Genomic DNA, 26754 nt, shown 5'->3' with positions numbered 1-26754 from the left:
ATCTAAAAGCTATATATATATATATATACATATATATATCATGCAACTAGCTACCATCTATATAGCCTGCACACATAACTTTATATATATGTTCTCTATATAGACTCAAACGTCCAACTGTCTCCAAGACAACATTGCTGTGTGACTGGATCATAGAGCCCACCAAGAACCTCTGCAATCTGGCGCGACTATCAGCAATATGTAACAGTTATACTTGTACAGTCAGACCTGTATAATTGGGAACCTTTATTACTGGGACTAATAGTGAGGTCACGGCATTTGTCACCATAAAACCCCTATTAGTAAGACTATCAAACTTCTTTAAGGGAGACTGATAGTTAGGAATAATCACCTATACAACGGATCTACTTCCGATCAGTGATGTCACAAGGGACACGGAAGCCACACATGTACTTAACATACATATTTGTTCTTTGCATTTAGGCACCTCTATAAGTGAAACAAGTTCTGTTTAAACCTGCATAATTGAGAACCTCTGTAAGTAAGACAAACACTTATTTATTTACAGTTTCTTATATAGCGCAGCAGATTCCGTTGCACTTTACAATTGTAGACAGTGATAAAACAATCTGGGTAACAGACAGACTTGGAGGTAAGTGGAACGAGACCTGGATAAGTGGAACGATATCTCTTTAAGTGCGACTGAACATGCCGTCAATGCCTGATTAATATACAACAGAGCTGGGTGGGCAACTATTTTAACTGGGGCACCATTTGGCAGGTTTAATGAATGGTTGAAGGCTGGGCTGGACATAGATATCATGGGGGACATTTACCAAAATGGATTCGTAGAAAAAAGGTGTATTCGTAGGGAGAAATACACCTTTTTTTAACGAATTTGTATTTTCGGGATTTACAATCCCAAAAATACAACAATTCGTAGTCCTAAAGATGGAACATTCGTATTTGTAGTTACAAATACGAATGTCTACACCATCGATAGAATACGACAGAAATCACCATTCAAAGAATGGTGGTTTCTGATTTACTAAGCAGCCGTACTGATAATACGGCTGCTTAGTGGTGTAAAACACCCACGCAAATACGACAGGAAAATAGAACACCATTTTCATGTCGTATTTGCGTTTTAGCCTGCACGGATCAGTCAGATCCGTGCAGGCTACAGTGTAAAAAAATAGAAAAATTAAATAAATAAAAAAAAAACCGGCGTGGGGTCCCCCCCACAGCCGAAACCAGCACCAGGCTGACAGAGCCTGGAGCCGGTAATTAAAAATCAGGGAACCCGACAAATAGGGGTTCCCCGATTTTTAACAACCAGCCCCAGGCTCCTGCTCTGGGGCTGGTTCCCAAAATACGGGGGACAAAATGACTAGGGGTCCCCCGTATTTTAAGAACCAGCCCCAGGCAAAACCAGCCAGCAGGCTAATGCCACAGCCGGGGGGAGACTTTTTATGCAAGTCCCCCCGGCCAAAGCATTAACACTACCGACCAGTCAGCCTGGCCAGGGGCCCTGGGGGAGTGGGGACCCCCCCAATAAAGGGGTCCCCCCCCTCCAGGACTTACCTGACCAGGCTGAAGCCTGGTGCTGTCCTCGATGCCCCTGGGCGGTGGGCATCGAGCTGATGGTATGGTGTAAAAAATAGAATAAAAACCATTGTCTTTTACTGGTGAACTATGAGTCCCAGCAAGCCTCCCCCGCAAGCTGGGACTTGGAGAACCACAAGTCCCAGCCTGCGGGGCATTAAAGGGCCCGCTGGGTCTTGTAGTGCCACAGTAAAAGAAAGAGTTAAATAAACACACTGACACACGTGAAAAATAAAAGTTTAATACATACATAACACATACATACTGATACTTACCTTTCTTGATCCCGTAGGTAGCCCTGGTCCTGATGTCCTGTGTCGTCCATGTCGGCTGTCTGCGTCGTCCTCCAGGTCCATGTCGACGGTCCGTGTCGTCCTCCAGGTCCATGGCGGGGTCCGGGTCCGAAGAAATCCATGTTGGAGCTGTGGAAGGAAATCCTACTCACCTGTTCCTGCGCTGAAGAAGTCTTCTCTTGATCCGACGTAGTCCAGGTAATCTTCAAAGCTGTCGCCGGTCCCCGCTGTCTGCGCTGTCTCTGCATCGCGCTGAGGAGAGATGCTGAAGTTTCATATTCGGCGCCTCTCCTCAGACTGAATTCTATTGTCCGCCTAGCGGGCCAATCAGGAGCCGAGAAACATGCTCCCTGTGACCTGTTTCTGCCCATCCCATGGTACCACATTGCTTGTGTGGTTTTGGCCTAACAGAGAACACTTGTGTATTTGTTAGTGATTGGCATTTCTAGATTTCAGCTGCACTCATTGTGGAGCACAAGCCATTCTACCTTGTTTTGTGTCGATAGGAATCACTGTTCCTGTGGATGAAGAGCTGCTGATACTGTATGGTGATTCACTGAGCAGTCAGTTGAGTGAGAACAACCCTCCCTTCAGTGTCAACTTATTAAATCTATATAGTGATTTCAGTTGATAGATCTACAGTGTCTAGATACACAGTCAATAGGTGGACCCCACAAGGTCAACATGCAATGGGTCAACAGGGTCAAATGATTGACATGAAAAAGGTAGACACATGACAAGGTCTACATAATTTTTCACGATTTTCTTTTTTAAACCAGCTTGTTCTTACCTCACCATCCATGTCAGCATAGAGGGAGCATATAACAATGTGCTGAGTGTATTGAGGCACTGCGCCAGAAGCATGGTGAGCGGAGCAAGCCATACCAAGGGTACGCGTTACACTCACTGGGGGTCCATGTCGACAGTTGCCAACATTGACACCCAAAAAATTTGAAAAATTCAAGTTGACCTTTTCATGTGTCTACCTTTTTCATGTTGACCTTGTGACCCTGTCCAACTTTTGATCCTTTCGACCTACTGATCATCGACTTTTTGACCATGTCTTCCTTTTGGGATAGACCTATTGACTGTCTATTTAGACATGGTCTATAGAATAATCCACACCCCTATATATTATCCAACCTGTATACTTGCCCATATTCCTTGAACACTTACCTTGAGGTAGAACCTTCAAATAATTTCTTCTTACATTTAGTTCTCGCAGAGACTTCAGTAGACTCATTTGCTGTGGCAAAGATGTTATTTCATTGCAGCTGATATCCTGCACCAAACAGAATGTGCATTCAATGTGAGACCTGTGCATTCAGTGTAAACCCCTACATGAGTACCCTAATCTAATACAGTGCACATTCCCCAGTATATATGCCTCAGCCAGTCACCAAGCATGGGCCGTGTTTAGACTTCAGAAACATTTTGTGATCCTAAACATGGTTATTTTAACTAATGAAAGTGCTTTTCAGTTGTCTAGACAAAATAGAACAAATGACGGTTTATTATATTTGAATCAACTGTATAACAAAATATAAACCCACCAATATACACAAATACCATGCATTTCTTTCCAATACATTTCTTTAACACATCCTCCATTTCTAACCCTTTACAAAAGTTAAGAGAAGCATTGCAATAGATTGCAATTGAGACGGCTGCAGTGCATAATCATACAATCTGCGCTCAGAAACCCTTCTGTTTTTTCTTGTAGGAATGTCCAGAAACTGATTATAAAAGAGGAATTTATAAGATAGAAAAAAAAAATTGTTCATATATCATTTTATATCTGCTTCCCTATTCTTACAGAAAAGTTGAAAATGAGAAGATAACAGCCATTATTGACCACGTCTGATGAACCACGTGAGACAGTGTAGGCATTCTCCTCTCCAATCACCCTTATTCCAGGACTGCCAATCACACAAGGATATACCAATATGTATCTCTTGTCTGATCGCAAATATCTCCCAAGTTGACCCCTACACAAGATCTTTGTCTCACACTCCCACACTCAACGCCTGCTCCAATCCAATGAGCCATGATAAGCCAGCAGGGATTGCCTATTGGTGATATCATTTCACCTGCCTCAGGCAAGCAAAGCCAAATCCCCAAAGAGCAGCAACATTTTTGGGCAAAAACCGTGCTGTGGTCAGTGAAAAACACACTGGATTTACTAAACCAGTGTGTTTGAGATATTTTTATTTTATTTAAGACAACCAAATTGGAGAAACATTGTGTAAATCACAAAAAAAAAAACAAATTTTTTGCTCCCAATTTTTTGGGGGGAGCTAATTGGATACCTCCCATATCCTCTTTATATATGCACCATCCCTTTGAGCCCAGGGTAACATTGATAGGTTTCATAGGGCTCAATTTGGCCCATTCTGAAACTCTGAAGCGATGGTGGAATGCTTTTCCCATCACAACTAATCCCCTTCAGCCCTGTTGGAGAAAGAGCGCTATCGAAATAAAAGTTATTATTATTATTATTTATATATAATGCCTAATACACTTTGCAATCATACATTGCCTACATCCTATCGTCTCACATGCCTAATTCCATTTAATAATGACATACAGTACATGACTTAAATGGAAGTATGGGCTACATATCGATTTAATTAATATTTAAATGTCACTTATCTATTGATGATGAATGGATTGGGATAATATTAGACACCTGATGCTGCTCTATTCTCCATACTACACTCTATAAAATGGTACTGTTTTTTCGCTGCGGCCACGCATTTTGTGCTACAGTACATGATTTTAAAGCCATGACATCAGAACTCATTCTCTATACAGTTAATACAGGTCCAGGAGATTATACATATTTAACATTAAAATACTACATATATTTAATAAAAAAAAAAAAAGGACTGGCCACTTAAGTGCTGATGCAGAGATGAATGTTAGATTATGGAGAGTGTTGTGTGCATTTTCTCTCCGTTTTCTGCACAATATGGACAATGCACAGATTGTACACAACTCCGCTGCATCACTACTATGACTGAAGGGAATGTAACTGGGCTGTATCTGGCCAAAGTCACATGGGCAAAGTTCACTGAGGGCATGACCATGGAGTGGCGGGCTAAACATTGTTGCATGTCAGCATTCATACTCCTGTTTTCAGGTGGTTCTTTTGCAACTAGTATAGGACTGATGCAAGTGGCCTGAAAAAAAATGATAGACATTATAATATCAATAGGGCCAAGGGATGTGAACAACCTTCCCTACAGGCAAATATAAACAATTTGTTATCTGCATGCCACAGGGACAATTCGGGTTGAAGTGGCTATCGCTGCTGAGCGATCACGGCTTAGAAGCCACAGCAATAGTTCTGCATGCTAAGCAGCTGAATGCATCTATTATAAGTGGACACCTTAAACAGCAGCGACAACCGTCAATTTTGTGAAACGGAGGCCAATACCACCACCTCACTGCCCCCTACCCAGAAAAAATGGCAGCACTGACAGTCTGCTGCCATCTTGCTTCCTACATCACATGACCCAATCAAACATGAGCAGAATGGGTCCTGCACATGCGCAAAGTAATAAACATTCTTGCGTATGAAGTAGCAGATCTGACGGGACCTAAATGCCCCTCCATGTGCCATGTGAAAACAGCCTCTAAACAGGTACAGTAAACCGGAGTACCTAAAAGTGGCCCTCCAGCAATGCCTTGCAACACTTTAGCATTCTTTAATAGCAGAATGCTATTAAGGGTATGTTGGGATATGTGGTCCTACAACAGTTGGAAGGTGCAAGACGACACCTAGGCCTCAGAGTATACTGTCTGTATCAACCTTTGCTTAAAGCAAACACTGGTAAATATATTCTTCCATAATCTGCATCACTATGGGTCACTAAAAAAATCCATGATGCAACTGGGGGATCATGAAAATATAACTATTAATTACCAATAGTGTACAGATGAAGTGGACATTTCATTACAATTTATACTTTCAGGTTTTAAACTTTGCAAAAGACTAACTGAAATGAGAGAAAAACTTTCAGGGGAATCCACTCAGCTCATTTTGAATTACAGCCATTTAAAACAGCTGGATTTTCTCATTGACTGGTTTTACTTGGCATGCGTCTGAGAGCTGCACTGTGTGCTTTACTGCACATAACATGTGTGAAGTAAACCCAGTTTGAAATGTCTAGGGGGTCTGTGTACTAAGCCTTGGAGAGAGATAAAGTAGCAGCCAACCAGCCCCTAACTGTCATTTTGCCCAAACACAGCCTGTAACATTGCAGTAAGGAGAGGATTGGCTTGTACTTTACCTCCATCCATTTTATTTCTCTGCAGGGCTTGTTTGGAAGAGGCAGCAAGAGCTTATGGAACTGGAGGCTGGAGCTGCAGGTAAGGGACTGAGGAGATGGAATTTATGCTGCCCATTTTAAAGATAATCAGCTGTGACTACATACGCCTGGGAGTCTTCCAGTGTACATAACACAACTGACCCCATTTCAGATATGGGCCAAGTGGCCCGTTCTCTGCTAGCTTCTCCTATTTATAATGTAAGCAATGCGTAAGAGGACTGCAGGAAGCCGAATCCCGACTGTCAACGCCGTCACACACTTCATTGTTCCCCTACAAATTCGCAGGAACACGCTAATATTAGAAAGCATTTCATCATGCATGTAGTGTCATCAATGTGATCTAGAACACTGGCGCAGCCGGTGGCATCCAACATGACGCCATGATTACTATGTGCTGCTCCTTTATGTACTCTGACAGCATAGTAATTTGTGTCTAATCCAGTGCTGTCCCCTCAGCCTTTTTCTTTAGAATAAATCTGCTTTACTAAGTGATTTTCCAAAAGGTCTTTCAATTAATTTCCTGCCAGATTTCTGTTTTCTTATCGAAGAAAATTTTTTGACTCATTAGATAAAGTTCACATTTTCCCACAGGGTCTGGTAAATTTGGCTCACCTTAGAACGCACACATCAGCCTGAGGTTACACCTCCCCTAAAATGGAAAGTGAGGAATAAAAATACTGAATTTAGTGACATACCAGCTCCATTAACTGTTGTAGTTGACCTATTTCCTCTGGAAGAAATCCGAGTTTATTATTACTTGCAATTAAGACTTTTAGAGGAAGACCGCATATGCAGGCCGGCAATGAGGAGAGTTGGTTTCGACTGCAAAAACAAACAAAACAATCGTATTCAGAGTCAAGCTATATAGAGAATATCACAAAGGCATTAAAATAGAGCTACAGGCTTCCTTGTGCTTTCAGAAGTGCAGCTGAACACTGTCCAATACAGGGTTATGTAAAGAACCAGCTTCACAGCCAGATCTCTGTATACAGCACAAAAACAAGTGTGTGGGAGGAAGAAAAGGCCTAGGACAACGAGCGAGGAATAGAAAGTGCGGAACGGCAGTATGAGCTTTTCAGTGAACACCCTGCTCTGAATTCCCTGCTCTTTCATCTTTTAGTCATGCCTAATCCAGTGGGTAACATTTACTGCATGTTCTACGCTAATGAAACAAGCACTTTATAAGGAAACCTGTCAAAGTTTCTACCCACACTTGTACAGTATAGCTCCAGCTTTCCACAGGCACTATAAATGTGCACATTGTGCTGCCCATTCTGCAGATTTAGCCATAATAGGTCATTAATGTTCTTAATATAAATCGTATTCAGCAGGAAAATACTTTAAAACCAATAACTGAAATAATAGAAATCTGTCTATGATGTTTACAGTTCTGCCCGCACTTTTGTTATGTTCTTGTTTGGCGTTGAGTGAGGGGGGGCATGGGGGTTCAGCTGCTGCCTTTCAGGTAAGTTATTAACCCATGAGGTACTGTAAGCAATACAAATCACATCCCGTCCCACTACCTAAGGGCTGTTTCACACAGTACGGTTCCTGCCGCACGGTGAAATCCCGTACGGTCAGGGAGCCGCGCCGCACTCAGAATTTTATAATGGCAGGGATGGCCACAGCCCGGCAGCCGTCCCTTCCAGTGGGGGGATCCGGCTGCAGCCGTGCGGCTGGGCCGTGGCCGTCCCGTGTGAATGGACACAATAGTGTCCATTCACAACTGCTGAGTGCGGCACGGCTCCCTGGCCGTACGGGATTTCACCGTGCGGCAGGAACCGTACTGTGTGAAACAGCCCTAAAGGTCAGGACTTATTAACAAATGTAAATTTACACTGTAGGAACAACTAAAAGCATCTCAGCATACACAAAAACCTTATACTCCTTAAGAATAAGAGGTAAATCATCTCCCTGTGAGGTAAATCATCTCCCTGTTGAACGTCGACTTGAAGCGGTTTGCTAAATTGTTGGCGAATCGCCTGAAGGCTTTTTTACCAAACCTAATTCACTCTGAGCAGGTGCAGTAGCGCACGCAGGGGGGGTTTCTGAGTACCCAGAAACCCCCCCATGAGTCTATGGGCCCTAGGCTGAAAGCTGAGAGTCTCCTCTTTCCATGGGTACAAGAATTTTAAAAATCGGCCTGTGGGAACTGAAGATATCTGACTTCAAAGCAGTGGTCCCCATCCAAGCCTGTTATAATTGCTCTTCCCACTCAGATATTTAAGGTTCTGTCTGACTAGAGTTTTTCTAAAGGTATATTCCAAAAGCTGGGGCTCCCCCCTTTTATGGAGACTAGTAGCTTGTCTCTACTGTTCCCAGAACCAGAGATATCAGCCTTCCAGCAGCTGGTTACTGCTCCAGCTCCACACACCTGGTATGTAGTTTTATATCCTCGGTGGCAGATTGCTCTGCCTCCTGAACTCTGATCCCCTAGCCCCCAATACTATTTGGTAGGTGGGATTCTCTAGTTTTTAATTCCATTAAAATCTAAAAAATCTATTTCCGGGAACTGGAGATATCTGCAGTCAAGCAAGCTGTCCTCCCACCAGAAAATTATGTACAGTATAAGCTCACTCCCCTATACACCCCTCCTCTGCGTATTAAACATCCTCTACCACCCTGGAAGTTATGTATCAGGGCCCCTTCATTCAGCCCAATGCCCCCTTCTCCCACCTCATCTCCCACCATCTGTGCAGTAAAGGGGTAATCAGTGGAAATTACTGATCCAGGCCCTACATGCTGAGGGGTTGATATAATACCCCCTACCACCCGTGGGACATCAAAGCTTTCCACACCCCTACTGCTGGAGGATCGGTAGGGGCCCCAATACATTGCTATGCCCAGGGGTATTATTATTATTTATATACATTTGGTCTATCTATAATACTTTAAATGACCCGGCATATACTTGGTCACCTAAGTGTACATCTCCGTGCTTTGCTCCGCCCCTCTGGAAACCCCCTTCTGAAAATCCTGCGTTTGCCCCTGAGGTGGGAGGTGTCCCTGGTCGCAAGGCCAGGGACAATACCACTAAAGTTCTAGATTTAATCCATTGCGCCTCAAGTTGCAAAGCTCCTTCTACAGTATTTTACTTTCAACCGACGCTGAGAAGGAGTTCGATTGGGTGGATTGGGACTTCTTATTATGAGTGCTGGAGCATCCGGGGTTGGGTCACGTAGGCTTGCAAAGAATTTGGGCTTTGTACTCTAGACCTTCAGCTCGTATTCGCATAAATGGAGAGTTGTCAAACCCGTTTAGGATTGGGAATGGCACTTGGCAGGGCTGCCCCTTGTCGCCACTCAAATTTGTTCTGTGTATGGAGGCCCTGGCGAGGGCCATTTGTCAAAATGTTAATATCTCAGGGTTACTAGTGGGGAACAGGGAACATAAACTCGCTCTGTTTTTCTTCTTATTTATTTAGCACTTTCAAGAAGATAAATCGATAGAATCTGAATGGTTGCTACGGGCAACATCCCATCTTCAATAGAACTCCCATCTTAGTAAATGTACCCCTAAATGTCTGGTCGTGCCTCAGCATACATCAAGATCTAAGTATTTCTAAATAATGGTATAGATTAATGTTATTTGCACCTGTAAGTACACTTTACAACGGATTTTGATAAGGTTTGTTGCTTATGCTATCAGTACAATTGCTTACAAAATTATAGTAGGAAATGGAGGTTAGAAGTAAATATAATAGAGTATTACATCAATTTTTCTTTTGCTACAGTTCAGTAAATATGTTTGATATTTACAACGTTCATTAAGTGGACATGAGAATGTCAACATGTTCAGGATGCCGACACCAAGATTATGTCATCATAGTATTTCTCCTTTTACTCTGGGGTAGAGGTATGAAGCAGGGATAAGGGAGGAGATGGGAGCCAGAGGAGAAGTGGGCCAGGGCATCAGCTGCTCTGTATAACTTTATAGTATGCAAATTACAGATGTTACTTCAGTGCTGATTGGTTGCCATGGGCCACTTCTCCTCTGGCTCACTTCTCCTCCCTTATCACTGCTTCATACATCTACACCTAGGTCCCTAAACCTAACACCAATTATCATGGAAATGGCAACATTTCCAAGTTTGAGATTTTGCAAGTTTTGACATTGATGATGATATTATTTTAACCTTGTTGACATCATCAATGTTACAAAGTTACATACTACTATTAGGCTGAAAAAGACTTGCGTCCATCGAGTTCAACCTTGGTTTATTAGCTTAACCCTTGTTTTATGTAGTGAATACTGATATTTTAAAGACAGATCGTTATTCTTATTTTTACTCCTGGATGTTTTTAACCAATAAAGGTTTGTCCAGACTTATTTTAAACATCTATTATTACACAGATGTTTATTTTAAACATCTCTATTACACAGCCAGTTCCCTACCCATCTACAAATTCTTACCCCTAGTTCCAGTTCCTCCATTTTGTTTATCAACCTCTTGTGTGGCACTGTATCGAAGGCCTTAGCAAAATCTAAGAAGACCACGTCTACAGCATTTCCATTATCAAGATTTTTGCTGACATCCTCATAGAAGCCTAATAAATTTGTTTGGCATGAACGATTTTTCACAAACCCATGTTGGTTGATACAAATTAAACTATGAAGATCTAAATATTCCTGGATACCATCCCTTAAAAATCCCTCAAATAATTTACCCACTATTGATGTTAAGCTCACAGGCCTATATTTTGCTGGGTCATCCCTTTTTTGAATATTGGCACTACCTTAGCTAATCTCGAGTCTTTTGGTACCTTACTCGATGTAAGCGAGTTATAAAAAATGTAATACAGATGGGTTGCTAATTCCTCCCTTAGTTCCATTAGTACCCTAGGATGAATCCCATCTGGGCCTGGTGATTTGTTTGTTTCGATTTTGCTGAGCCGCAATTTTATCTCGTCTGTCTTGAAAGCAATATTAAGATCTGGCTTGCTCGTTCCATTTGTGGTACCTGTAAGTTCCACTGTCTGCTCTCCACTGGTAAACACTGATGCGAAAAATTTGTTAAACAGTTCTGCTTTTCCCTTATCCTCTGTAAAGCTTTTACCATCAATATTGGTTAATGGGCCTATGTTCTCTTTAATTATTAGTTTACTATTGATGTGTTTGAAAAACTTCTTGGGGTTGGTTTTACTCTCAGAGGCTATGCGCGCCTCATTTTCCCTTTTAGCTATTTTGATTACCCTGTTACAAATTTGATTTAATTATTTTTATTTGCTAAATGCCTCGTCATTCACTTTATCCTTATAAAATTTAAATGCTCTTGTCTTATTGTTGATTGCGGTCCTTACTTTTTTTATCCAACCATTATGTCTTTTTCTTATTGAATTTACCTTTATTGCTTTTTGGGATGTATTTATTTGTTAGTGATTCCAGTTCATTTTTTTAGTGTTTCCCACATTTCCTCTGCATTCTTCCCCTTTAATAATGCTTCCCAGTCAATTTATTTTAAAGATTCCCTGAATAATTCAAAGTTAGCTTTCCTAAAATGTAATATTTTATCCAGTCCTGTATGTTGTAGCTTGCAGAAGTTGATTTCAAGTGAGACCATGTTGTGGCCACTGTTCCCTACATGTGTCCACGTACATCTTGGTTTTACTGCACCATGTATGGCGCAATATGGCACACCTTGGACTCTGTAAAAGTCACGCTTTGTGATTTTTCAAAAAATTTGCTTCACTAATCTATTACTTTATACAAGTTCTACTGCTTCAGAAATTTTTTAGACTCTATCTACTTGCTACATTTGGAAAAACAGCTAAGCCGTGTTTTACATGTTGTGACAAATTGAGAAAAAAAGCCAAGATGTATGTGGACGCATCTTGTATGTGTTCTTTTACTTTGGTATTTGAAACTAGATCTATGTTGTTTGTTAATACTAAATCCAATAGTGCCTCATTTCGAGTTGGAGTTTCTACCGATTGTGTGATAAACTGATCCTTGAGTAAGTTTATGAACCCTCTACTTTTTTCTGACTTACATGACTCATTGGTCCAATCATGTGTCCAATAATGTTGAACCACTGCTACTTTTGATATGCTAATGCCTGAACCCCAGAGAGAAATGTGATAAAGATAAATAGACCAGGTAACTATGGGACTTGTGCCATTTTTAAGATTGACTCCATCTGTGTCCTCAGTATCTCTTTGACAATGTGAATAAGCTGTAAATGCTAAGATAACAGGACCTCACTGGTCCCACTGAGAGAGGGGATGTACAGGACTAGATCACATGTAAGAAAACATATTCTGCATGCACATAAAGCAACGGCAAGTAACTTTTGCTGACACTTTCTTTCTAGCTGCTTGTTATAGCGAGCTCTATAATACATTCCAAGTCTACCAAATAACGAACATTACAATTATTATTTACGGAAAACAACAAGTTACAATTAATATTACAAAAAATAACTTGTTACAAGTATAGAAGATGTGGATTTTTCAGCTTAAAGAATATGTAACTGATAATTCTCTGCGTTTTTGCTTTTAAATCTGGAGAGAAAAAAAGCCTGAAATCTACATTATAAGTGAAGTTTGAAGGATTTTGAACAAATTGCAGTAACTATTCCAGTGCTGCCACGCTGTAGGGAACTGGAAGCAGTGTGATTACCTAGAACTGACTTTAGTCCCTACGGAAAGATGCTTACCTGCCTCTCCTCAGCATCCATTTTGCCCCTTGTTCCCTTCACCTCAAATACTGTCCATTATTACACTGCCCCCAGCATTTCTCTTCTGTTCTGACACCCTCTTACTGTGCACTCAGCCCCCTGACATATTACCATGGCTCACACTGCCCTAGTACTCTGCTCCATGGCCTCTCCTCATATGGCGTGGAGACATTATAAGGAGCTTTTCCTTTCTGTGGCACATTATGGGCCTGATTCTGGTTCACTTGCAAAAGCAAATTCACTGTGTTGTGTGTGTGTGCGCATGTGCGTGTGTTAATGGAATTAGGGCCTGACTCTGGTTCACTTGCAAATGCAAATTCACTCTCTCATGGACAAAACCATGTGCACTGCAGGTGGGGCAGATATAACATGGGCAGAGAGAGTTAGATTTGGGTGGGGTTTGTACTTCAAACGGATATCTATATTGCAGTGTAAAAATAAAGCAGCCAGTATTTACGCTGCACAGAAACAATAAAACACCCAAATCTAAGGGTGCCCATACACTGCTGCGACGTCTCGCAGCAGTGTTCCGACACCCGATACCCCTGCAAGCCGCCGGGAACTTCATGGTGGCAGGGACGCATGCGATCCATTGTGATGGATCGCAAGCGTCCCTGCTTTCCGCCCGCCCCAGAACGGGTGGTCGGATGGCCAGCCGGTCCAACGACCTAGTCGGGTCCGATGCGCACGGGACCGCGCATCGGACCCGACTGCATGTCAGGGAGAGGCGATTTGGTCCGATTTAACGGGCCGATTAGTCAGACCAAATCGCCTCAGTGTATGGGTACCTTAACTCTCTCTCTGCACAAGTTACATCTGCCACCACCTGCAATGAACATGGTTTTGTCCATTAGAGAGTGAATTTGCATTTTGCAAGTGAACCAGAGTTGGGCCCCACATTAACACATGCAAACAACTATTTACAAACCAGCAGCTTTTGTAAGCTGTCACTTCTCAAGGGATGGAAGCCAAGCATTCAGGGTAAAGCACTCCAGGCTTACAAACAGAGTTGTAGGGAGGGTGGGATAAAGGGTCTCACAGGCCTGCAGCTGAAAATGTTCACGGGCCTATTTTAAGAAGTGGTGGAAGTGAGGCCAATGCCATGTAGGCATGTAGAACCCATACACTATATGCCCCAATTTCTCCCTAAATATATAAAAGTCCAAAAAATTGCATAAATGTGTAAAATAGGAATGCAATTGTAATACTTATGATTTATGGCCAACCATGTGGCCGTGTAGTGTCTGGTGACCACCACTCTGTCATGATGATGGGCCTATTTTTAAGTGTAGGCCTAGAGCTGCAGCAATACCGAAAGCAAGTAAGGAACAACAGTCTGCAATGATACACATAAATAACCACTTACCTTATATTTAAGTACGTCAACATTTGCAAATGTGCTAATGTTTCAGGAATCATTTTGATACAATTGTGATATAGGTTCAGTGCTTCCAGGGACACAAACTGACAAACTTCCACCGGGACCTCCGTCAGCCTATTCCTGGAGAAATCTGTGTGGAAATACCATATGAACACAGTGTTATTGGGAAAAATACACGCTATTAATATTAATCTGCAGTACAACATATTAACATACTAGGGTGCGCAGCACATATAGGGCCTGATTGTGGGTCCAACACAAATGCCACCACAAACTCCTTCCCTTGTATTGATCTGTGCAGCTAAATGTACAATGTACGAGACGCCCATTTTGAGGGCGCACGCACACTGGGCCGAACTCAGCATGGATCGCTAAGTTGAGAAAAAGCAGTTTCCTGCGATGAAAAAGTTGCTGCCCAGAAAGAAAGAATAACCGCCCATTGCAAAATTGCAGATGCATTTCCTTGCATAAATCAGGATTGCCGACTGCCAACACAAGCTTAAAAACAAGCAATGAACAATGTGTACAGTAACATCTTTGTGTTTTCATTTGTGTGCCTGTGAGGTGTTACCAGCAGAACCAGACAGATTCATGTGTTTTGGACACAGGACCAGAGCCAGAATAAGACTTCATGAGGCACGAGGCAAGGCAAACTCCTCAGACATGACACCCACCCCCCTTTCCCCCTTCCTCCTCCTCCCCCCTCCTCCAAGATGACCTACAGGGATTTTGTGCTTTAGGCTATTCTGTGGAAAGCAAAATGTAGAACTGCAAACGGTGTGGGTGAACCTGTGTGTGCCCATTGATAAACTGTGGGAGGAACATACTTGGTCTAATTGGACTAATTGGCTGCGTGGTACAAGTCCTGGGGTATCAGGGTGTGGGGAAAGCCTCAGTTTCAGGTTATAATGAGGATCTAACTTCGTTATTGGGAGAATTTTGCTTTGTAGCATTTTCATAAATGGCAGTGTACTCACGTTCAATAATCACGCACAATAGTCTCCTGATTATAATGAGGCCCACCTACTCCACACTGTGCATGACACATTCACGCCGAAGCATAATGTCCTTGGAAAATACTATGGCCTATGCCGACGTAACCAGAACAAACTAGAACTAATTTTCAAATATTAATTTTAAAGTAAGAACAGAACCTCTGCTTTGTCTAAAATCAGCCCTGGTGAGTCATGTAATAGGGGCCACCACTAATGTAACATATGGCACACAAATGCACCCATGCACAGTCACATGACACCTAACTGTATGCCTTTTTGCATGTGGATGGAGGGGGTGGGATAAGGGCTGTATTGTTCTACCAAAACAAATGGTTAAAAACATTGGAATTTGATTAATACCCAGAATAAACTGAGCATACATACTGCTATCTCTGAGCCGTGTACAACATGCAATGCCTCCGCCTCAGCATATAAGAGGAATTAAGCTCGTTTTTTGTACACTTTTATGGTGCAAGGTACAACTAACTCTACTTAAGCGTTTTGCCTGTGACCATACTGTATGTTTGCCTTTACTATCATAACTCAGATTCAGGAACTGGTTTTAACACATACAGCCCAGAGACATCTCCTGCATGAAGTAACAGAAAGTACCGTTGTCCATATTTCTTAATGGGGGACTGTGGTCTTCACAAATGTATTATCTTTAGATGGGGTTAATGCTTATAGCTTATAGGCTGCTCTTGCAACGTATAAATGCCTGATACAAAGTTGGATTTCACAGGCAAACGGACAACGTTAAGACTGGGCGTGAGTCTGAGTTGTACAGCACATGGGTCCTACATGCGCACACATACGCAGCACAGAACCAGAAGCTTGCTCTTAGAATTATACTAGACATTCCCGGATCTTACAGGGGGTGGCAAAGCCAACTGCGTCGCTGAAAGCAGCGGTGTTCAAAGTCGCACAGCCGCTAACTCTGGAGGCCATACTCTGATGGAGAAACTGCATCTGCCATGCTGTGACCGATGGCGTGTCTAAAGATGCAATCAGGCTTCACCTTAGGTGGTAATGGGACCAATGAAGCAGTACATGTTATGCACATGTGCAGTACACATTAAACATCAGATGAATTAGCCAATTAATGAAGAGAAAATGGCTGCCATGTATTACTCTCTCTCTCTCTCTGTGTGTGAACACCAACTGGAATCAGAGGAAAATCTTTTGTTTTTATAAGTGGTTTTCTTGTTTTCATTTTGGCTTTAATAATTAATTGCTAAATGCATTCAGGACAACATATTCATTTATTAATTGACCACAAAAACAAATCTACTTCTATCATACACAAATATGCAAGTTAAAGGGGGATTAGCTATTGTGTTTATTTTCATTTATATGTTCTGTTTCAGATGGCAAGATACTTCTATACTGCGCAACCAGCTAACTGAATGCTTGCGCACTCTTCCAGGAATATCCATCTAGAAAACAACATTTCAGGTATCCGCAGTCGTACGAAAGGAACCAACCCTCCAGATCCCAGGATGTTGATGTCACAATCTACAGTGCACTGATTTATCATAGGTCCAATCTAATTACAAAATGGTGTGACCCACAACACCACTGTATTACGGATAGCCATGGACCCCTTATGTAGGTAAATGTGTGTGTGTGTGTGAGTGGAGTATGCAAGAGTGATTTATTAAAGTTGTACTTTCATGGTGTGAGTGTATTGTCTTTATTGTAATATTTGTTTTACTGGTGGGATTACAGGTAGCAGCAGCCCTTTAATGGCTCGTATGCTGGTACATGTGCTCCAAGTACCAACATGCGAAGGAGGCTTGGTGGGACCTGTAGTTCCCTAAGTAAAACACAATATGATTTCTAATTTTTTAAAGTTGCTATGAACTTGTGATCCACAGAACAAGGGCATAGACCCACGCTTCAGCCCCGGTCCATGTGTGGCCTAGAGGGCGGGGGGGGGGGGTGATCTGTGTGAACTTTATGTTCAGCAGTGCTTGGCAGAGAAACACAAATGAATACACTATCCAGCAAAACAAGGGAGCTTAGTAAAATACGGGAATTATTTTTCAAAAACAAACTTGTGTATATTCGTTAAGAACCGAGTTTAACACAAATCTTTGTCAATATACAGTATATACCTACTGTAAATTAGGACAATTGGGTGGCATGTGGTACTTTAGTTACAAAACAAAGTTTAACAACAACAACAACACACTATTGGCCTGATTTGCATAATATATTGATGTCAAACACAGTTGTGGAATCTAAGCCGCATTGTATATGATCCAGATTGTGTTTGTACAGAATCAGAGTTCGATTTCTTGCGCACACACATGGAGAGATACACTGTAAATGTACTGGCCATTCTTGGGTAGAGAGCAGAAGGTGGCACTTCAGGCGCTCATGCAGTAGATGAGCATCTTATGAATGAGTTACAGGAGTGTCGCAGGTGTACCACTAATCTGGTTGTGTACACAGACGCGTAATAGGAGGCCATACTCACAAGATCTGCACCTAGAATGAGGCTGGGGCAAGTTCCGATGGTGCATCTATTAGTATTTAAGTGCCTGCAGATGCTTTGAGAGGACATCTCAGTGCTTGCGCATTCAGACATACTGTACGGCTGGACACCAGGGAAAGGTATAAAGTCACAGACTAGGATGCACCAACATCAGAATTAGGCAGCAAGAGTTCTATCTAGTAAACTAGAGATGGAGAAAGTGACTTTTTGTTCTTTATATTTCCATATTTGATCAGTGAGTGTGGGGTGCTTTGGCATGGTATTTACATACTGAGTCCTGGCTCACTCAGTGCTACGAGAAAGGAAGAAAAATCATTTGATGATGAATGATTTTCCCAGTGTGCACGGCTGCGTATGCATTCTCAGCCATGCAGGTCTAAATAGAGCCCTAAATCCATATTTGCTTCTGACCAATGAAGAACAATTTCACTTTTTCTTTTCTTCTAACATATAGCACTAGTTCAAATGTACAGCTCACCTTTAAATATACTATATCTTCTAGGCCCAAAACTACTACAGAAAGTAACCTTATATTTTTTGTCAGAACCTGGATGCTGGAAGAATTATTACCAACTAACAAATTTCACTGATGGGAAAGTGGATCACCCTCATGGTTTCCACCCTCTTCCCCAGTCAGGAGCTCGATGAGTGGGGGAGAGGGCACAATTTCCTGCAGCCAAGGATGCCATGATGTGAATCACGTCACCATGCGCTCTTTGGTCTCCCAGACCGGAGGCGGGAGAGAAGTCGAAAAGCATGGTGGTTTTAAGTCATGCATAACTTTCGAGATGTATAGACGGGACAAGACATATGCTAATTTAGACAGTTTGTCACATGGATTCTCTGTTTAGACTTGATGAATTTGATAGGGTAGGTCTGGGCCTGCATTTTAGATGAATATTTAGTGTTTCTTCAAAATGATTTGAGACAGAACATCAGTTTTCAAAGCTTGGGGAGATGGCCATTAACACGACTACTTGTCCCTTGCAATCCATAGATGCACAAAGATAACTTAGCGATATTTGGCTGTTATAATACACAGGGGATACCTACTCTAGGTCGACAATATGAAGGTCAACAAACATTCGGTCAACCACTAAAAGTCGATGGGACTTGCAATAAGTCGACATGGCTAAGGTTGACAGGGTCAGAAGGTCGACACAAGTATTAGGTCGACAACGGAAAAGTCAACATGGGTTTTTCAAGTTCTTTTGAAAGAATATAAGCGCAGGGAGGAACCGTGCACGAAAAATGGCGAGCACATAGAACGCTTGCATGTCCACCTTAATAGGTTCCACCTAATGACCGTATTCCGTATTTAGAAGCCACAAGATATTACCTAACCTATACATATATTATTATATTATAATATCCTGTTCCATATTTCGCTTTTTCTGTACATATTGCTTGGCTCCAGCCCTGCACAGCACCTCCATAATAGTGCTTCCCATCATGCTCCAGCCAAATACCTATTTATAGGCCACAATATAATCCCACACTGGCAGACTAGAAATAATCTTTTCGTTCAGCAAAATCACTCCATAGTCCAAAACTTCTGTACTGTAAGATGTATTTCTGGCTGCCGTCACAGACATGGCATTCACGGGACTAAAAACTTTAGTTACCCAATGGTAAAGTTGCCTGCAGGAACAGGATAAGGGATCTATAGTAGTTCTATGTAGTCCTGTAGTAACACAGCTCAGATGACAAATCGATTCATGCTCTTAAGTTCTCACATTCAGATAAAGCAAATTTACTTACTGCTTATACCGTGCAATGAGTGTACAAGTCGTGTGTGTGGCAGAGTGATTTATGTGGTCTAACAAGGCCAGACAATAGGAAAACAGGTTCTTATTCCATAAACAAATACAGTCAAAATCTCAAAGCACTATTTAGAACAGCTTTTCCAGGCGTGCTGTAATGACAGTGATCGCTTGCTAGAACCGCTGCTTTATGCGTATGGGGCTGATCACCGTGTCTCCAAATTTTACCCTGATAACAATCATTTCTGGTTGCCACATACTGCAGCGCTTTCTCCAGCCAAGCTGCTATTTTCCGTAATAAGAGCCAGTCCTAGCAAAGATTAAAAAGCAAACTCCTACCAAATGCTACAGACATGGCTATCCTAATTAGGATGCATGGCCATCAGCTGGGGTATGTACAAACGTGGGTTGCTTTGTTACAATTCACAGATGGGAAAAATGTAGACAGGGAACTCGTTAGGGGGATAGTGCTAAATGGAGAGCATGAAGGAAGAGGGCTTTGCCTTCTAGGGCTTCCAGACAAGTGGGGAGATTCTAATAGATGTGAGGAATACCCCACAGTTAATTGAATGCACTGCTCAGTGAGGTATCCATATTATTACTGACTCATTTTTTTAAGAACAACTTGTACCATTTTCTGTCATTAAGCAGAATACTTAACAACATTTGTCCTAATTTGTCATGTAATTGGATCTTGAAGTGGCAAAATCCCTGTTTTGATCAAGGTTAGTAATAGCAGAGCAGAGTCAATGAAACCATCAGGGACCCCGCAAGTAGTTTTGGGTAGATGATTCAGAGATGTGTAGATGACTGGCATTTGTTCTGCCCCTTAATGTTAAAGCTTTGATAGCCAAAGGAAGAGTGGAATGGAGCCAGCAAGTGATGGAGATGCATCAACCAGTCAAAGTGTGTTAAGGGGAAGTCACAGCAAATTCCAATCAGAAGCCAGTGGAGAAGTCAAGTTCTGCAACACTAGGATGCATACGAGACACTAGAGGTGATTCCAACAGGCCATGGTCTGAAATGCAAGGAAAAACAGGAGATAGGGAAGAAGGGAGAAATTAATAAATACTGAAACTAGGAGACCTAAAGGCCCCCATACACTATGCGATTTGGGCATGATTTTGCCCAATTCGGATGAATCGTGCCGTAAAATCGGCCCAAATCGCATATGGAGACATCCCCTCCGACCCAATGCGCATCGGATCTGAGTCAGGAGGTCAGACGGGCCCCCCTGCTTCCGCTGATGGCAGTGGCTTCTTGCACGGCTCCCTGCGCCCCAGCCCGGCCAGCTAAGTGCTCAGGAACCCGCCGCCCGCCCCACTGCTCCCCCTGATGAGGATCAACGGCGCCCCCATTACATGTGGTAAATCGCAAGCGATTTATCACATGTAAAATTTGGCTTATCAAGTGACAAATTGTATGTGAACCTCCCGGGGAGCTGCCGGGCGGCTAACAGGAGAATTGGGTCCAACTTGTCCTAAGGACAAGTCGGCCTAATGTATGGGGGCCTTAATACTCTGGCACTGATTAGAGTATAACTATGCATGCATGATTTTAGTCATGCAATCCAGTGACATCAGTGGTCATGGGATGGTTACTTAGAACAAGAAGTCCTGCATGCTGCCGCTACGAAGTAGAGCAGGGGCAGTTAGAGACACATTGATTCATATTAATTATCAGGATGTGGACCCTATAATTACACAGGTGCCAATTCTGTAGTAGCTTTAAACCCATGAAACCCAACGTTTGCATGTACTCCCCCCCCTCCATCCCACACACACACACACACACACCTCTAACTAAATTCTACATTATTACCAGTTATTTATATAGCGCATACATATTCAGCAGCAAATTACACAGAATATTTGAACATTCACATCAGTCCCCGCCCCAGTGGAGCTTACAATCTATATTCCCTACCACATGTACATGCACACACATCCATTCTAGGGTAAATTTTGTTGGGAGCCAATTAACGTACCAGTACAGGTTGAGAAACCCTTATCCAAATTATTCCGAAAACCATACATTACGGAAAGTTAATTTTTTTTTTTTTGCTAAAAGCACTACTGGGAACATTTGTAACTGGCACTACTGGGGACATTATATGTAACCGGTCCTATATATGTGCAAGAAAATGATTGCTTAGCATTTAAATTCAGTATCTGAGATAGTACACAATCTTTGTTTCATGTTTTGAAACCTTGTTTTATGCATAAATAAAATACACTGCCTAAAAAAATAAAGGGAACACTTAAACACAATGTAACTCCAAGTCAATCACACATGCTGTTGTGCAAATGGAATAGACAACAGGTGGAAATTATAGGCAATTAGCAAGACACCCCCAATAAGGAGTTGTTCTGCAGGTGGTGACCACAGACCATTTCTCAGCTCCTATGCTTTCTGGCTGATGTTTTGGTCACGTTTGAAATCTGGCGGTGCTTTCAATCTAGTGGTAGCATGAGACAGAGTCTACGGTACTTATGTAATATCTGGGCTCCCATTTTTCTTATGAGACCGTGTCCCCTCGCGGGGCTCGCTGCGCTCGCCACGCTTCGGGCACGGTGGCTCGCTGCGCTCGCCACACTATATAAAATCAACTCCATGCGTATTTGGATAGTAGGGGTATGAAAAAATGGGGTGCATTTAACATGGGAGCCCAGATAATACATAAGTACCGAGTCTACAACCCACACAAGTGGCTCAGGTAATGCAGCTCATCCAGGATGGCACATCAATGCGAGCTGTGGCAATAAGGTTTGCTGTGTCTGTCAGAGCAGTGTCCAGAGCATGGAGGCGCTACCAGGAGACAGGCCAGTACGTCAGGAGACGTGGAGGAGGCCGTAGGAGGGCAACAACCCAGGAGCAGGACCGCTGCCTCCACCTTTGTGCAAGGAGGAACAGGAGGAGCACTGCCAGGGCCGAGCAAAATGACCTCCAGCAGGCTAGAAATGTGCATGTGTCTACTCAAACGGTCAGACTCCATGAGGGTGGTATAAGGGCCCAACATCCACAGGTGGGGGTTGTGCGTACAGCCCAACACCGTGCAGGATGTTTGGCATTTGCCAGAGAACACCAAGATTGGCAAATTCACCACTAGCGCCCTGTGCTCTTCACAGATTAAAGCAGGTTCACACTGAGCACGTGACAGAGTCTGGAGACGCCAAGGAGAACGTTCTGCTGCCTGAAACATCCTCCAGCATGACCGGATTGGCAGTGGGTCAGTAATGGTGTGGGGTGGCATTAATTTGGGGACCGCACAGCTCTCCATCTGCTTGCCAGAGGTAGGCTGACTGCCATTAGGTACTAAGATGAGATCCTCAGACCCCTTGTAAGACCATATGCTGGTGCGGTTGGCCCTGGTTTTCTCCTAATGCAAGACAATGCTAGACCTCATGTGGCTGGAGTGTGTCAGTAGTTCCTGCAAGACGAAGGCATTGATGCTATGGTCTGGCACACCCGTTCCCCAGACCTGAATCCAATTGAGCACATCTGGGACATCATGTCTCGCTCCATGCACCGCAGACTGTCCAGCAGTTGGTGGATGCTTTAGTCCAGGTCTGGGAGGAGATCCCTCAGACCACCATCTGCCACCTCAATAGGAGCATGTCCAGGCATTGTAGGGAGGTCATACAGGCACGTGGAGGCCACACACACTACTGAGCCTCATTTTGACTTGTTTTAAGGACATTACATTGGATGTTGGATTAGCCTGTAGTGTGTTTTTCCACTTTTTAAAAAAATTGTGTGACTCCAAATCCAGACCTCCATGGGTTAATAAATTTGATTTCCATTGACAATTTGTGTGATTTTGTTGTCAGTACATTGAATTATGTAAATAAACTATTTAATAAGAATATTTCATTCATTCAAATCTAGAAAGTGTTATGTTAGTGTTCGTTTTATTTTTTTGAACAGTGTATAATTGTGTGTATTTCATTTGTTTGATTTGTTTATATAACATAAATGCAAGATAGCTCATTGATATAAAAAAAATATTCTGAAACACGGAATAATCTGTATTTTGGATAAGGGATACTTCCACCTGTATATTTTTGGATTGTGGGAGGAAACCAGGAGTACCCAGAGTAAACCCACGCAAGCACAGGGAGAAGATACAAACTCTGCACAGTTAGGGCCATTGGCAGGATCAAACCCATGACTTCAGTGCTGTGAGGCAGTAATGATAACCATTACACCATCCATGCTGCCCAATATGTAGTCTACGAATCATAGCTGCAGGGACCAAGTTCTGTAATGGTTCGTATCCTGAAACTTGGTATATTGTATAATATAATAGCCCCATGGATATTGATGCTTGATGCTAACCCAGTTCGAAATGAGGAAGCCAACTACTGAACCCCTGCGGTATCCCCCATAAATGTCAGTTTTGAGGCAATTTCACAAAAAATGTGTTAAATAATTATTCCTCTCAATTCTTTAAGTATCAAAAAAGTTTTTTGGAATCTGTAAAAAAGCAGGGTCCTACTAGTTTCAGACCCGTTTTTGTTTGGTGTCTGAACGGGTATTTCCCCCCCCCCCCCGGAGTAGCGCAGGGAAGGGAATAATCGTGCTGGGGGCAGGGGGTCCCTAGGATCGGACTGGAGCTACCGCCTGCGGGGAGCCGGGGAAGGGCGGCGATGGGCAGCTCAGGCTGGGCTGCAAGCGTCTGTCTGCCCTGTCCCAGCCGGTGTACCTGCCACGATCAGACATCCAAGCACCATCTGGGAGACCCAGAGAGACCCAGAGAGACAGCATGATCCAAGGCTGCGGCGGGCTCAGGTAGCAGGTGCAGAGAAGGCATCATGGGCAGCGGAGGACGGAGGAGCTTCCACAGCAGGCGGCTAGTCCGGGAGCAGCCAGGAAAGGAGCAGGCAGCTTCAGTCCTGACATCTGATGCTGAGCGGCCAGTCCAGAAGCGTGGGGAGTAGTGCCAGAACGGGCAGCCAGGCTCCCGGAGTGCAGACTGGAACAATCCGGAGCGTCACACACAGGATCAGATGCCCGGAGCTCCCAGCAGCACCAGCACCAACAACTGCCCGGAGCATTCAGCACTGTTCCCGGGGCACAGGAGAGAGAGCGGCATCAGGCGCAGGTCCGTGTGTGTGTGTGGGGGGGGGGGGGGGGGGGTGCTGGGGGTAGGAGGCTGCCTTGGGGGGCAGGGCAGTGAATTTGACAGCTTTCACAGCTCTGGGGTCTGCTGCTGATCTGTTATAGCTGTTGTTCCTCTGGCTGTGTGTCCTGCCTCATCCCGTGCTGGGGTCACCATTGTGTGTCTCTCTTTGCTTTCGCACCGCAAACCGGCTTTAGACCAGGTATTTACATGTGGTGTGAAAGGGGTTAAACTTGCTCTGACCCGTTTTAAAAAAAAACTTTTTAAATAACTGGTCTAAGCAGGTTTTGTGGTGTGAAACCAGCATTAATGTGATCAGCTGGGAGCATAACTCTTTAGGGATAATGAATAATCTTTCAACTAATTATTCTAACAAAACAAATGAATATAACTACAATAGTTTCCAATTTCAAATAACCTTAGAGAATGGTTATAGGTCATTGACAAGCAATAACTTTTGAATAATCTCTCTCTCTCTCTCTCTCTCTGTTTCTCTCTGAGACCTGGGAGGAACCTTGTTATACACTGCAAGAAGAGACCTTCAAATACTGTACAAATTAGTAACTATAAAGAGTTTTTACTGATGAATGCTAGCTACAATCAAAAAGCCTCTAATAAAAGTGAGAATAATACAGTATTTACAGGTGATGTCATTTTGATATTTAAATCAAAGAAATCATCCTCAGTGAAACTGCTTTCAATTCCTAGTTGCTTTTTTGGTACGTACAGAATAGCCGAGTTGCGTGTCTGCACTTTGTAGTGTAAATCAGAGGCTGCGACACTGATTTACACTACAAACTACAAAATTATTTATATCTATTTCAGTATTTCAGTGAATTGTTTTACTTTGATTTATACATTAAAGGATCATTAAAAGTAAAATGAAAAAAAAAAAACATCTGGAGCCAATCAGAAAAGTATATGTCAGATTTTGTTCATCTTAAAAGCATTTTTAACTTCTCACTGGAAACAGCCAAATGCAATTCTTGTTTTGCTATATTGTACAATTCTTAATGTAACATCAAACGGAGCTGATGATGTGATGCGTGTTGTAAATGTGCAACAGTGCATATACAGTGTAATATATGAAGTGTGATCTTAATACAAAATAGCCTGCATTATATTACTGTGCATGTTCTAGGTATAGGGAAGGGCCCTAGACATAGTTGCCTACCCTCCCACATCCTGCAGGAGGCTCCCATTTCAGCCAGAAATGTCCTGCTGTCTGGCACTGTACTCCTATGGGTAAATTTACAAAGATGGGAGTTCTATTAAAGATGAGATGTTTCCCATAGCAACCAATTATATTCCATTATCTTTTATAAAGGCGCTAAATAAATAACAAGTAGAATTTGAATGGTTGGTATGGGCAATAACCCATCTTCAATAGAACTCCCATCTTAGTAAATTACAAAGTAACAATAGTACTCCTGCTTGTAACCTCAACTACACTATTTGCTGATGGGAAAAATATTTGCCTATGACTCAGACTATCCTGTTTGCTGCCTGTACCAATTTATGTCTATGCCTCCGGCTCTGCTACCATGCCGTTAGATCCATTAATCCAGTTGTGCTGTCCATTATACTGCACATGTCTGCCTGAAAGTGGTGAAACCTCTTTCTCCATCACACGATTAATACAACCTTTGGCCGCCAATAATTGTTTGATTTTTTCGGCCTTACAGAAATGATGTAGTTCTCCCTGCTCCCGCTTCACAATACATATGCAGCCACAACCTAAGTAGCCCACACATCAAGGAGTGTTTGGGGCTAATTTCCCATTCTCCAAGTGCTTGAGTGAAGCGATGGGCAAAATCCAACATGATGGAAATCCTCGATTCACTGATTTTTGACCCAAAAATAATCAGAATCTGCCAGTCAGATAGAACCCTCCAAAATCGTCTATCATCGGTGTGTCTGCTGATGCTTGGATTGGCTCAGCAGATCGGCATTGGAAAATGGCGCACACAGATGTATGTATTTGTTGTAAAACAAATGTAGTCAGCTAACAAACACAGTCAGAACGCATTGCATGTGAGGGTGTGAGAGTGTGCGTGCATGAACATTTGTAAGTGACCCCCTGAAGCCAAGTTCCTGTTAGAATCTCTCAGCAGCCCATGCACT

General features: G+C 42.8%; 1 protein-coding gene across 5 annotated transcripts in view; it reads right to left on the bottom strand.

Annotated features, from left to right (window-relative positions):
* Positions 1-26754, bottom strand: part of LRCH1 (leucine rich repeats and calponin homology domain containing 1) — a 216600-nt gene that overhangs the window by 90349 nt on the left and 99497 nt on the right. For all 5 annotated transcript variants that reach the window (XM_083168986.1, XM_083168990.1, XM_083168989.1 and 2 more), the window contains exons 2-4: positions 14236-14380; positions 6889-7015; positions 3036-3141 (exon numbers count right to left, since the gene is read on the bottom strand). In XM_083168986.1, coding sequence (XP_083025112.1) covers positions 3036-3141; positions 6889-7015; positions 14236-14380 — 378 coding nt within the window. The remainder of the gene's footprint in view (positions 1-3035; positions 3142-6888; positions 7016-14235; positions 14381-26754) is intronic.

This window comes from Crinia signifera, chromosome 2 (assembly GCF_055691185.1).
Source record: "Crinia signifera chromosome 2, ASM5569118v1, whole genome shotgun sequence".
Classification (NCBI taxonomy): Eukaryota; Metazoa; Chordata; class Amphibia; order Anura; family Myobatrachidae; genus Crinia; species Crinia signifera.
The sequence above is the reverse complement of the archived record's forward strand: the minus strand, read 5'-3'. Positions and strand labels throughout refer to the sequence as shown.